General features: G+C 28.8%; 1 protein-coding gene across 1 annotated transcript in view; it reads right to left on the bottom strand.

Moving 5' to 3' along the window:
* Positions 1–1,874: 1,874 nt before the first annotated feature.
* The window catches only part of LOC135950371 (uncharacterized), a 165,560-nt gene continuing 152,965 nt past the window's right edge, over positions 1,875–14,469 (bottom strand). Inside the window, exon 11 of the mRNA XM_065499918.1 lies at positions 1,875–1,993. Coding sequence (XP_065355990.1) covers positions 1,875–1,993 — 119 coding nt within the window. The remainder of the gene's footprint in view (positions 1,994–14,469) is intronic.

Raw genomic sequence — 14,469 nt, forward strand, 5'->3', positions numbered from 1 at the left:
AATTGGCAGCACATGCGTTTAAAATAAAATATATATTTTTTTTTGAATAAGTAAGTATTTCATGTGAAAGCAGATATAAAGCTTAGAAAATCTGAAAAAGTTTTGTGTGCCTAAGGAAGGTATGCTAAAACTTTAGTTATACTAGCAATAGAACTACTTAACTAAAAGCATAGTGGTAAGCAGTTCATTTACACTGCTTACCTTACTGCTTACAGAAGACATGATTTTGGTTCGTTTATAATTCAACAGTTAATTTTTCTTTTACTACACAAAACTAGTAGAAATTTAAAATATATAACTCTGAATAATTCTTTGGATTTTTATCCAAATTTATTTAGTTTAATTTCCCATCCCTTTTTAGTTCCTTTAAAATTTCAAGTTAATTTGTTACTCCCTCTTTTTATATTTTTGTTATCACTCAAAAGCGTTTTATGCTAATTAGATTGGTAGAAAAAGCATCACTTTGTTATTTTTTCTGTGGAACCCCTTTCTATATATAAGAGTTATCTTCTTTTGAAAATTGAGCAATTGTTGCCTATTAGGCTTACTTCCTCATTAGGGGATTTACTTTTCGTAGAATATTTCCTTTACTAACACAAAGTTTTTTTTATCTTTCAAAGTAAACGTTAAACTTTCTTAACATTTGTATTTCTAAAGCACTTACTCCTCTATGTATATTTTTAATATATGTATTCATATGCATGTGGATATATTAGGATTGTTCAAAAAATTTATGAATGTTTTAAACTGGAAAATTCACACCAAAATAATTTTTAACAGCATTTGAGAACATTGAAAATTGGAGAAGCACATACTCTGCTCCATTATGGACACCTACGCTAAGTGATATCCAATGGAGAAAATTCAAGGTTGATATAGCCAATTATTATAATTCTGTGATACATTTTATAACAAATGATCACAGATGGATGAAATTAGTGATAGGATAGATTTTATAACAAATAGTCACTTAGTGTTAACGTATTCTTTCTATTTTCTTTAGTGTTAAAACCCGCGGACCAAAACGTTTATTTCCTTCTCATCTCTCCTCTCTTTCCATACCTTTCTATCATTCTACTCCCACTCTTTCCTTGCCACTACTTGTAAGTTTAATGTGGTTGGTAGCAGTGCTGTTAACCTGAATGGCTGAATAGCTCTCCTTCGACGACAGGGCATCCATGTAAGCTTACTCGTGCAATATACTTGGGCATAATCCTCGACAGGAATTTATCCTGGAAACTCAATACTGTGGCGAGAGCGTCTAAGCCCATGACGGCTATGTATGTCTGCAAAATGGCCATAGCCATGAGGTGGGGTATTAGACCCTAGAACGTGAAAATTCTATGGAGCCTCTGTCTGGTGGTGGGAAATGGACAGGTATGTAGAACTTTCTTCGCCTCGTATTGCTTCTTCTTCAAGGAGAGACAAATCAAAGTCTCTATAGTCGAATTGATCTCTAACAGAAATTCTTTCGTCCATATTATCAGCAGTAAAGACAAAATGGATATGTGTGTTACTTCCCCTTTCATTATACCTGCTTTCTTGATTTCCTCGTCCACATCGATTTTCTTCTTCTTGAGAGTTTCCGTACCTTGATCGTCTGTCTTCCTGTTCTTCCTTTTCACTTTGTCCTTCTCCATCAAGTTTTTCTCCTTCTCTATATTTGCTTCCACCATCTGAGTGTTGGGAAGCAATTCGAGATCTTTTGCAGGATCTTGATTCGGAGGAAGAGTAGCTTCCATATCTGATCTACTCATTGAATCGTCGTTTAGGACTAAAGGTAATATTCTAAAAATTTTCCACAAAACATCAAAATATTCTAAAAATTTCCATAAAACATCACGTGAAATATGCATGGTAAAAGTAATAACACATTATACCGACGACAGGAAACGTATGGCAATCCTGATAACAGGGCCATCGCGTACTACCGCGACAAAGCTGCTTTTCACTAAACAGGTTACAGGTAGATTTAATGGCCAAGAAGTTGGCACTGGACACGACATGTTTGCATAATATGAAGTATTCAACATCTTTCTAATCATATTGATTGCTGCACCCACCTCTAGACATTTGATTTTTCAATCACGTTCAGTATGAAATCTGGTTTAATGGGGCTATCCATCTATACGGAAAGGTCAAAAAATGGATATACTGGGCGGAGGTGTCTATATTCCTGAATTTGGGATAAGAATGTTCTTTCAATAAGATCGCTCACGAACTCTCTGAGTTAGAGGGGGTCAAAATTTGTCATTTTTTCAAAACAGGCGTTTTTTTTCACCCATGTAACTTTTTACTTATTGTTCTTAGCAAAATGTGTCCCAATCATTAAAAAAAAAAGATAAACAAATACAAAATCAAAATTGTTTGACATTTTTTTTTCCAAAATCAAAGACATTTTTGAATTTTTTTTTAAAAATTATATCTTTTTTCAAAAGAAAGTTTAGAGCTTTTCCTTGAAGAGCTTTGTGGTCGCTTAGTAGTATGCGAGTGGGATATATATCAAAATACGTGTTTTGTAACACAAGATATAAAATTTGTTGACTTTTTTTTTGCAAAGTCAAAAACTTTGTTAATTTTTTTTCAAAATGGGACCTTTTTTATTATTTTTTTTGCTCAAAAGAATGCTTAGGTATTTTCCTTTAAGAGTTTTTTGGTCGTTTGCAAAATAAATGTTTTTTTTACCTGATTTACCATAAATTAGCAATTGGATTTATCTACCAAAGAACAGAATAAGGCTGAAAAATAAATATACAGTAATTGAAAGAATTTAAAACAATCTTAAAGCAGAGAACATTTAAATGTTATTATTTACGTTATTATTTCCTTTGAATAAACCGGATTCTATTTAAGTGCAAATAAAAGTGACAATTAGTTTTAGAATTGTGACAACTCTTTATTTATTTAAATATACACAACAATTTAAATGAATAAACTAACGTAAAAACTGGAATGTTCTATTTCTACAACTATAGCTTTTAAAGCTGCTTCACACTTAACAAACTAAAGCTAATCCAAAGCAAATCTATATATCAAGAGCAGGTCTAATGTGCATACATGAAAAGTGTATAACATACATATTTGGGCTTTAACAATAAAGAAATGCACAGGGGATTCGTAACATGAAAAATTTAAAATAAAATCCACTTATACTTAAAATAAGTATATAGGTAATTTACACATGTATTATAAAACTGTGTATGGATATGAAAATCATTAAGAAAGCGTAAGTAATTTTTAATAATAATTTGGGAATTGTTTTTTAAAGTAAACATTTTAACAAAATATATGTATGGCAGGACCACGAACATAATTAATGATGCATGATAAAAAAAAGGTCTCACTGTAAGGAGTAACGAGCTAGCAGTGCCTTGTTCTCAATTATATTGTGTCTTCAAAATAAGCCCATTTGGATGATGTGTTAATTGCAACATTGCACTGCGTATCTATGGAACAGTATAATTGTTGACGAAATAACACAAATTGTTGGAAGTTCTTTAAACTTTCAAATCTGCACATTTTAAAAACTACAACTATTGAGCAAAATAATGATATTAATATTATTCAATGTCACCTTACATCCACTGTCAATGAACATGTATATATTTTTATGAATACAAATTATACACAAACCTCAAGAGTCATCATATACTCACAGGCATGTATTATTCTACCTTGAGTTTTTTTCTACATTTTTTCCTTTTCTCCAAATCAAATTCACTGTGCTCATATATTTTTTTTGCCTTAGAAACGCAACTAAACATTTCGTGCCAATTCTCCCTCGAGTATGGCAAGATCATGTGTAAAAGTAGAGAAAAGTTTTTTCTTAAAACAATATTTTTTCTAATGCAACCTACAAAAAAGAAAACTAAGATAAGACAAGACAAGAAAGAAAAACACTAAATGGAAGAAAGTATCTCAAAGTAAAACGACTGGCTTCGACATACATAGTTGTAGTTTCTATTTCTTATTTTGTATTTTTGTATTGTTCAAGTTAAAGTATTTCATTTATTTATGTATTGCTGTTGTTGTTGTATTGTTTATTGTGCAATAAATAAACCTTTATGCTAAAACTGCAGTTGTGCCAGTGATAGTGAAAGTGGGTTAAGTCATGTTTTATTCGTTTTGAGATAAAGTTAATGTTTTGAACTTAAATGTGTAGAATATTTAGCTGTTATTTATTGATGTGATAGGATAATGCTAGAAGAAAATGTGTAACACAATTATATGATTTCTTGACTTAGAGTATTTTCCTTATAACTGGCATTATTTAGTATTTATTATTTATCTGTGTTTTGGTTTCCAAAGCAATACTATTTCCGTCTGATTACTGATGCGGTATGTGTGTATGATAGCGGAAGAGAAAATTGTAGCACAATAACAATAAATAAATTTGAAATTACCGTAAATGATAAATTTTAATAATAATTACAAACATAATCTAAAAACCTGCGGTTGCAAAAGTATGATTATTATTGGAAGAACTTAAAAAAAAAACTATAAGCCTTAACTTTTTAGATACATTTTTCTGCAATTGATAATTGTTTTGTATTATATATCCTTTTAAAAAGGAGAACTCATTCAACCTCTAGTCTAGTTTGAAGTCCTTAGATTATAGAAACTGATCTATAACCCTTTGAGTATTTCAATTTGTTACTTGAGCTAAAGTTTCTTGATACAATTTTTGAAATTAGAAATTATTATTATTTTGCTCTCTGTTGTACACAAATATACTTAGTATAACACAAACACATCTGAAATATCAGATGCGTTTGAAATAAATTTTCCTTTTAGTTTTTCTTTTTCTCGTTTTACTTTATTTATTGATTTCCTTTGAGATTTACAAAGTTCTTTTTGGTTCGAATACTTATGGTGTTTAAACTTTGCTGTTCATCTACAGTAATAGATAATGTAAGACAGTGTTGGAGAATCGTTTTACAATTTTATCTCACTGTCAAAGTTTTGTGTTAAGTTTAGTTTAAATTAAATTTAATACATTTATTTTATATTTCTACAGGAGATGTTGTTTGTGCTAAGGTGTCAGAGAAATGAGTGATATGAGAAATAAGTATATAAGTAATTGAAATAATTTAAAATAGTCATATTTAAAGCAAACAAATTTTAAGAAATGTTACGTTTTAACCTTTTAAAAATGGTGGTTTATTTTCGGATTCTTTTAAATGCAAATAGAAGCTCCAAGTAAAATTGTAACCACTCTGTATTTATTCAAATTACACAATTATTTAAATAGTCACTCTCTTTTAATACACACACTTATATTACAAACTTTTAAACCACACTGGTAATACGTTTCATGTTAATATAAACGGTGCTTACGTTATATTGTCTCACTCACAACTTGCTGTTACTAGTTATATACACAGCGCCATCTTCTAGAAGTCTCATGAATAATTTAAGGAAAAACAAAACTATTTCCACAATGATCATCTATAGCTTTTAAAGCTGATTCACTGAATAAAATAAAACGGCTCAAGGAATTCTTATAAATACTGATACTATAATGTGGAATAACACTTTGTGTGGGTACAGTTTGTGAGCGCTGCAAATTTTTTGTTATTCCCAAGAATCCTAAAAAACATTAAGGAATTTTATGCAAAAAAATCATCCTTTACAGGTAGCCAACGGAAAAGATGAGCAATTCAGCGTGTTCCCACTTTTATGAGCGTTTATTAGTTTGCTATCGTAATCGTAAAAATTAAATGAATTTCGATGTGAAAATGTGTATTTGCCATGGGGAGTTTTCAAATTTTATTATTTATGTATATCAAAGAAAAACTAAAATTTTGTGAAAATGAGCGAATTCACATAATTGTGAAAAAAATCGAAAAAAATAAATCAATTTTTATGATCGATATCTCATCCTATTGCTATTACATGTGGCTTTGTGATAAAGCAATAAATCTGAGCAATTTCTGCCGGTTTAGATTTTTCCTAATTTTTTTAAAACAAAAAAATTTACTATTTTCACGTAAAAAATATATTTTTTGCTTTATTTTGTTATTATAATTCCGAAACTACTGAGCCGATTGAAATACAATATATATGTGAAAATTTGTACATAGCATGGGAAAAATGTTTTCAAATTTCAATCATTCGAAAGAAGAACATTAACTACTCAATTTTATGTATATCAAACAAAAAACAAAAATTTTGTGAAAATGAGCGAATTCACTTTATTGTAAGAAATTCGAAAAAAATTCATAAATTTTTATGATCAATATCTCGTTTTGTTTCTATTACATGTGGCTTTGTGATAAGGCAATAAATCTGAGCAATTTCTGCCGGTTTAGATTTTTCATGATTTTTTTAAAACAATAAAATTTGCTATTTTCACGTAAAAATATATTTTTTTGCTACAATTTGTTACTATAACTCCGAAACTACTGAGCCGAATAAAATGAAATATATAAAAGGATTAAGCAAGTTGCTTAACTATTTTAATAATATAAGACTAATTTTTTTGAGTTATCATAAATTATGTGGAGAAACGTCTAACAAAATTTATAATTTTACTTAAAAAATTAAAAAAAAATCTTTCTATTCTCAAGCCTGTGACCTGTGTAATTATAATTATTTTCGTACATTAATCATTCGCTGTAGTGTACTAATATTCATAAAAATTTAAAGATTTTCAAAAAAAGATAAATGATGGGACCACAGTACGTATAACTGATAATTGTTCTTATAAATCAATCATACGCCTAAGTGTACCAATATTTATAGAAATTTAAAGATTTTCAAATAAAATATTAATGTTAAGAAAAATTTCAATTACCGATGAAGTTGTAAGCATCCATGGGAAGTTTTTTGAAAATATACAGGACAATATTTTCATTGTAAAAAATATCACTCATACGCCTTATGATTTTATATTGAGTAACCTGACTTTTGAATTCATTATGTACTAAAAGCTTATTTGAAATTAAACTTCCTTGCAATTTGCATTTATAAATATAAAATTATCTACAATTGCTCCCCTATACTAATAAATCATTACTTTATTTTTCAAATAGAATGCAAAAATATTCCAATAATTCAAATATTTGCTGTAAAAAGTTTGCCAACCCCTGCTTACTATTAAGTAATTTATATTGAAAGGGAATCAAAACCAGAGAACATTGAAAAACTATTTGTTTATTTTAGATTATATTTATTTTTACACAAAGAAACTACAAAATAGAAATTTTTTCCTTTACCAACCAACCATACTTTTCAATTTGTAATGAGGAGAGCAAAAAAATGCAATAAAAGCAAAACTCATTGCTAGAATTTATATTGATTTCAAAGTAGCATTTTTTTCCTTTATTATTTTTCCAAGAAAACTCGCTTCAAGAATAGTTAAGGAAAATGTTAGCAAAAAAAAAAAATAGAAATTTAGTTGGTAAATTGTAATAAATGTAACAAATAAGAGTGGAAGAATGTAAGACAGTAATAAAAAGTAATTTAAATTTACTCATGTAATAAATATTATTAATGTAAAATACTTAGCGGTCAAAAGTAGAGTAAATGTTTTTCTTATTATATAATCATGTTGTATTAAAAAATTTGCTTTTAGAAATTTAATATTTTAAAGAATAGGAAGAATCTAATTTTGTGTTTTTTTAGATAAAGCTTGTTTGATGTTTAAAATTGATGAAGATTTTCAATTCTACAGCTTGAGATTAAATGACCTAAATAAGAAATTTGAATCTGCATCTGTATTCTACTATTTTAAAAATGTAGAAACAAAAATATTTAAATTTTATAATTTCTTTATTACAATCTTTGTGTCACATCTCTATTACAAGTTCTTCCGAAAAAGTTATCAAAAATTTAATTTTTGTTTGGTCGTCCTTAACAATAAAATATTAATTTTATATTTTATTCCTTTTGAAGGACAATCTGTTTTAAGTTTTTATTTGACTTTGACGTGCTTCAACTTTATTTCAGCAAACAAAACAAAAATCAATGTTCCAATTTATTATTATACTCGTAAAAGTTTACGAGTATACGTTTTTTTTTTACCAATATAGTATTTTAAGGGCTTATTCACAAATTTTTTTTATGGGCCTCCAAAAATTATGAAATCAGCTGGCCTTCAAAATAAGGTGTCATCAGTTTTAGGCCTACAGATAGTTCATACTTGGTGATATCGCTTAACTATATATAACAATAATATAGCTAAGAGTTCACAAAATAAATTTTGTTTAAATTTTTTTCCCAAAACAATTGCTTTTTCCTTTTTTGAAAAATAAGTGTAGGAAGACATTTTTTTTAGAATAACTTACAGGGACTCCTAATTTTTCACTAACAATATTTAGTTGTAGCTAGGGTAAAGCTTGTGAACATATCAATGAAATCTGAGCAAGTGTAAGGACTTTAAATAGCTCACAAAGGTACAAAGTGACCTACAAAATTTTAGTTATTTTTACTATTTTTTGATGCAAAAAAGAACTTAAAATTATTGAAAGGAGGCAAGGTTTGTGGAGTTTCTGAAAAGTAAATATAAGATTTTTGTATAAGTATTTAGTACTGATGAAAACCTTCAGACTTAAAGATTAATATTTTGGTAAACTTAAATAATTTTATAATTTTTTCGAACGTCATTTACCTTAAAAACTAAACAAATATAATTGAATTTTAACCCATTTTTCGCCGCATCAAGTTCCCGTTGACCGATTTTCCTAAAATTTTTTATTGAACCTATTTTTATGCTATTTAAGAAAATTCCAGATTTTGAAGTTAGTGGGTTTTACAGTTTTTAAGAAACTGAGTGGTAATTATAATCACCATCGGCGGAATATGTAAACAAAACATTTCGAACTTCTTACATATAAATGGAGTGTGACTTTGGCGTTGATTACATCGTCTTATTATCTTCATGCCGTATTGCATCACATTTGTTTGTTTTTTTTTTCTTAGTCCCTCTGTTTTTATTCTCGCAAACAAGAAGTTTCGATTTCCCTATAGCATTTCCAACTCTGCACAAAAGACTATGCAACTTCCAGACATTTCCAACAGCTGAGTCTACAGCATTAGGAAAGGAGGCCAGTTTTGTCTCTAACACTTATACGGTAGTTTGATATTACATTGTCAAAATACGCAAAATATCATTTTGAAAGCTTCAAAATTTCCAGATAACTCAGGATCATGCGAGCTTCAAGTCCAATTTCTATGCAATACTGTTCCTAAGAACCAGCATAAGGCATGTAGCAAAACATATATCCATCTTATGAAGCCAGAACCCACAATTTTTAAGCCGAAATGAATGGGCTTATTTCTAATATACATTTCGCTCCAATGCCTTCCAAAATATGGCACCATTTATTCGTCAATTGACAAATGCTCACTAAAAACTCCTAATTGCATAAATTGTTTGCTTTATCCACAAAGTATTATTAGTACTGATATGCAGAAATTTTTTCATCCACCGAAATTCAAAGATTGTCAAGACTTTTAACACAATTGGAACACCTAGATTTAGCTACTAACTCCAATACATACTCATTCGTATTCATCAGTATTAGTTCCATAATTTCTTCATCAAAAAATAAGTGAAACAGCTCCAAAGGCGACTTTCTCATGAACTGTTCAAATAAACCGTTATCATAGCAATATAATACATAAGTTGCTTTTGCTTTTGATGATAAAAATATATGTAAACGCATGTTCATAAACCATACTAAAAGCATACGTTTTTCGCCAATGTTAATTATAATCACCACAATATTAATCATTAAATTTTAGATTATATATGTACATTAATTGTCGTGAATATGGCTCAAAAGAGTAAAGTAAACATTTAATTTTATAAATACAAACATAATTGTTAGATTTTAGAGGATATTGGTTACTTTATTTCTATGTATTTTGATGACCTTTATTTGCTAATTTCTAAAAGCCCCAATATAAATAGTTTATGTTGCTAAAGGAACTAAAATTATCATATTATCATAACGAAACTAAAATTAAAGTTATCATAACGAAATTTGCAACTGATATAGATCTGAATACCCATAAATCAACGTCATTACAGTTATTGCCATTCTTTATTTTTAAATACCAAAATTTCTCAAACGGGGAAAATGTGTAAAGAAAAGTACCCACTTTAACATTATTTAAAGTGTGATATTAAACAACATATCACAACGTGATATGAAGCATTCTCGAGGATAGGTGCTTTGCGTTTTTAGAATTTTTATTCAAACCTAAAATTTTGTTTAAAAATTTGCCAATTTTGGATAGGGCTGGGAGGCTCAATGTCCTCTTATGTGAACCAATTTTCACTTCACACGTATTTGCATTAAGTTGTCTTTGTAGATCATTAAAAAATTGTGTATAGTCCCGAAGAAAATATTTTTCTATAACAAAAAATTATAGGATCTTTTTTGGGAAAAAAATGTAAAACTCTTTTTACATGTTTCAACTTTGGATGGGTAACTTTTTATAAGGACGGTTTTATTTTCTTCAGAGTTTTATCACAAATATAGAAGATATTTTAAAAGATTTTTTCGACTTTTGTAGGCCCTTCATATTTAAAAACCGAAAAAAGTTCGAGCAAAATTAAAAAATATCTTTTGAACTAAAAGGGATAATCTACACATGTAAGCATGTTTTTATAGGCTTTCTCAAGAACTATCTACGTTATAAATTTCAACTCATTCGGATCATAAATAAATTTTTGACGATTTTTATTAAAAAATAGAGACTATGAGGTGCCACTCACTGATCCCAATTCCGCCTACGATGCTTAACAACTTTTAATCAACTCGAAAACACCTCAGCCAAGTAATTAATGTAGAACAACATAGAAACTGGGACTTGATTATACTTTTTTGATAAAAATTTTTTCTTTAGCGTCAAAAAATAGTAAAAATAAATTGAAATATTGAAAAATTTGACCTTTGACCTTCACGATTTAAGGGTTAACGTTTTCCGATTTTAGTAAAAGTTTCAGAGTATATTTAGGATTATCTGGTCTATAATATTCTGAATAAGTTTTGCTTAAAATTCATAAGAGTAAGAGTTTTTCTCGAAAATTTCAAAATTTAAATCGCAGGTACGGAAAAACTGTAAGAGATATTTTCATAATTTTTTCACATTTTTATTCCCTATTATATTCTTAATAAATCCCAATGAGATGATCAAAAAATTCTGAAATTTGTTTAACAAAATTTTTAAAAATTTGAAAATGGAGTTTTGAAACTGTCGTTAAAAAAATTTTATTTTTTTGTTCATCCCTAAGAATAGGTTAACGGTATCCTACGAAGACAAAAACTCATATACAAGTAAATATGGACATATTTTAAGTAAAAATGCTTTTATTTTAATATTTATCAAAATATGATAATTTTGTTCCTACATTTCTTGTTCTAGTTGCCTGAGATACGTTAATGGCCTGGCGATTATTTAATAACTTTAAAATTTTTTGACCAATTTCTGTTTTTTATGTCTCATTATAACGACAATTGCGTACACATTACTATTACTTTAAATTAAATTGCAAAAGTCATTTGTTAATGCTAAATTTTTTACAAAAACTGAAAAAAATGCCTTTTTTCCCCTTGTAAATGCATCTCAAAACTTCAGAGGGCTTGCGGCACGTCTTAGCCATAACCGATTTACCTAAAATTTTTTCAGGATGATTTTTTTTACTAATGTTCATTGTAAGGAGTGAGATCGAAAAATTCTTAACATACATATATGTTTATAAAAAAGAAACCACTAAACTTACAGCTTTAATTTTTTTTTATTTGATTGAAATTATTATTACAATTTACAAAAAAAATTATTTTTATAGTTTTAATCACTAGTGATGAAATTTTGAACCTTTTTCGGAAACCCTTCCATTAACGTTTTTATAGTGCTTTCTGTCACTTTGCTCGAACATGTAGTCCATCTCCGTTTAAAATCTACCACACTTTTGGACACCTTTTTTGTACTCTTCAATTCTCTTTTAACAAGAGCCCAATATCTCTCCACTGGCCTTAGCTCCGGGCAGTTTGGAGGATTTGCCTCTCTTGGTACAAATACCACATTATTGTTCTTGTACCACTCAAGGGCTTGTTTGCCATAGTGACAGGATGCCAAGTCAGGCCAAAAATAAGTGGACACATTATGAAGTCTTATGAATGGAAGCAGCCTTTTTTGTAAACATTCCTTGATGTAAATTTCGGTATTTATAGAGCCCGTTGTAACAAATGAGTGGCTTCTTTTGCCGCAACTGCATATTGCTTGCCATACCAAGAACTTTCTGGGAAATTTTGTCTGCTTTTGGGTCCTAAACTTTTCTTCAACATTCCCTCGAGCATCTGCAACATAAAATTTTTGACCTGGAAGTTGCGAAAAATCTGCCAGAACATACGTTTCGTCATCCATTATGCAGCAAGAATATTTTTTTATAAAACTTGACTTCAATTTCCGTGCTCCGTTTTTGGCCTCTAAATTTTTAGTAGCGTTCCTGTCAGGAACTTTTTGAGCCTTGTATGTTTTTAAACCTGCATTAGCTTTAACTTTTCGTACCAAATAGTCCGAGCACTGAGCTAACCGGGCTGCTTTCCTACCGGATGTGTTGGGAGCTCTTTTGAAAATGCGTTCTATTTTTTTGGCTTTAGAAACATCATGTGGACCATTCCTTCTACCTGAACCAGGTTTTCTATCAACTGACAAGTTCTCCCGGTACTGTTTAATAACATTGGAAACAGTTTGACGGCAGACCTTTGTATGCTTGGCCAACTTTTTGTAAGACCAAGTTGGGTTTTGTTGAAAATATTTAATAATTTCAGTACGCACTTTTTTCTGGTCACTCATTTTAATCAGATTAACAAAAAAATTAATATAATTGACATTACACATAATAACTGACATGTTTTTCAAAGGTAACTTGATCAAAAAAAAATTCAAATAATACTTGGGTTAAAAAATGTAATGAAAAACGTGTGTTAAGAATTTTTCGATCTCACTCCTTACATGTTTACTGTAACCATTTTTAACTATATTATGGTCATTGTAATTAATTATATGATTACAGTTACCATAATATCGTAAAGTTACGACTAATATGATTGTAGCTAATATATATATGATAGTAGTAAATAAGTATATGTTTGTGACAACCATTTTTATGATGAGGGATTTACCACATTATGTTATTTATGGTTATCATAAACCATGACCATATGTTCATTTAATACAATCATAAATATGATGGCCATAATCATGTTTTTGGTAACATTGAAATATTATGGTTACAGCAATCATTTTAATAATTAAAGTGACCATAATATTGTTAAAAAAAATTTTAAACTTTTTGAAATGTTTACAGTAAACATGTACAACTATATTTTTCCTCTGACAGTATTAGCCATTAAAGGCCTGCACAAGACAACATTTTGTAGAAAAATGTCTTACTTCAAAATTTGATGCTTTGTTTTGTTGTGTCGACGCGCACATCGTGTTGTTCAATGTCATCGCGCCGCAAAAACCATGTTGTACCATGTCATCGCGCCGCGAAAACCGTGTTGTGCCATGTCATGTCTATAACTATTGATGATGCTGTTGTTATGTGTGGTAGCTTGAATTGAATTGATGTTAACAAGTGTCGCATTGTTAGGCAGAATAAAATTGCATAGCAGAATGAAATTGTACATAACTTCTGAACTGTGAAAATCTGAGAACTGTTATTATTTAGCATTATATTTTTTTTTAAAATATTTAGAACAAATAATATAAGGATTTTTAAAAATATAAATAATAAAGTGTAACACAGGAAAAAGAAATTCATAATTGGAATGAATTTTTTAATAAATATTATTAATCGAACATGAATTTTTTCCAAACTTTTTTCATTCCGAATAAGAACATGTTCATAAATATTATTAATTTGTACATGAAGGAAATTTTTAATTTTTTTACACAAATTTGTTGCTATTTTATAATAAATTGCATAATGTAGTTCAAATATTTTTGTATAATATCCCAATATTGGCCAATATTTCTAAATGTATAGAAAAGTCTGAAACGTATACATATTTTCTTATTGTATAGCTGAAAATCATAAAAAAATTAAATATTTTCCAATTTAATTTATATTTTTGTAGCAAGTATGCCGCGAACGATTCAGAGACACATCATTAAATTTAAACACGTTTTTACAACGAGTATAATAAACACGTTTGTCTTTAATATCATTAAATATATTATAAACTTCACCGTTAAGGATTTATACATTAATTTAATTTTCTTTAATTAAACACCGTCTAATAGGCCAATTGGCTTTGTTCATGAAGTTTTATTTTATTTAGCAATGTAATTATTAAATGTCCCGTTAATAATATTCGAGCGGTTGTACCTAAGTCAGGTAGTATTTAAAATATGTATGTGAAACACATTACATTTTTAATTCCATGAAAATTATTGGCATTTTATGGCTTATATTCCACGTATTCCTTTTTAAGTAATAATATAACA

Source organism: Calliphora vicina, chromosome 2, assembly GCF_958450345.1.
Source record: "Calliphora vicina chromosome 2, idCalVici1.1, whole genome shotgun sequence".
Lineage (NCBI taxonomy): Eukaryota > Metazoa > Arthropoda > Insecta > Diptera > Calliphoridae > Calliphora > Calliphora vicina.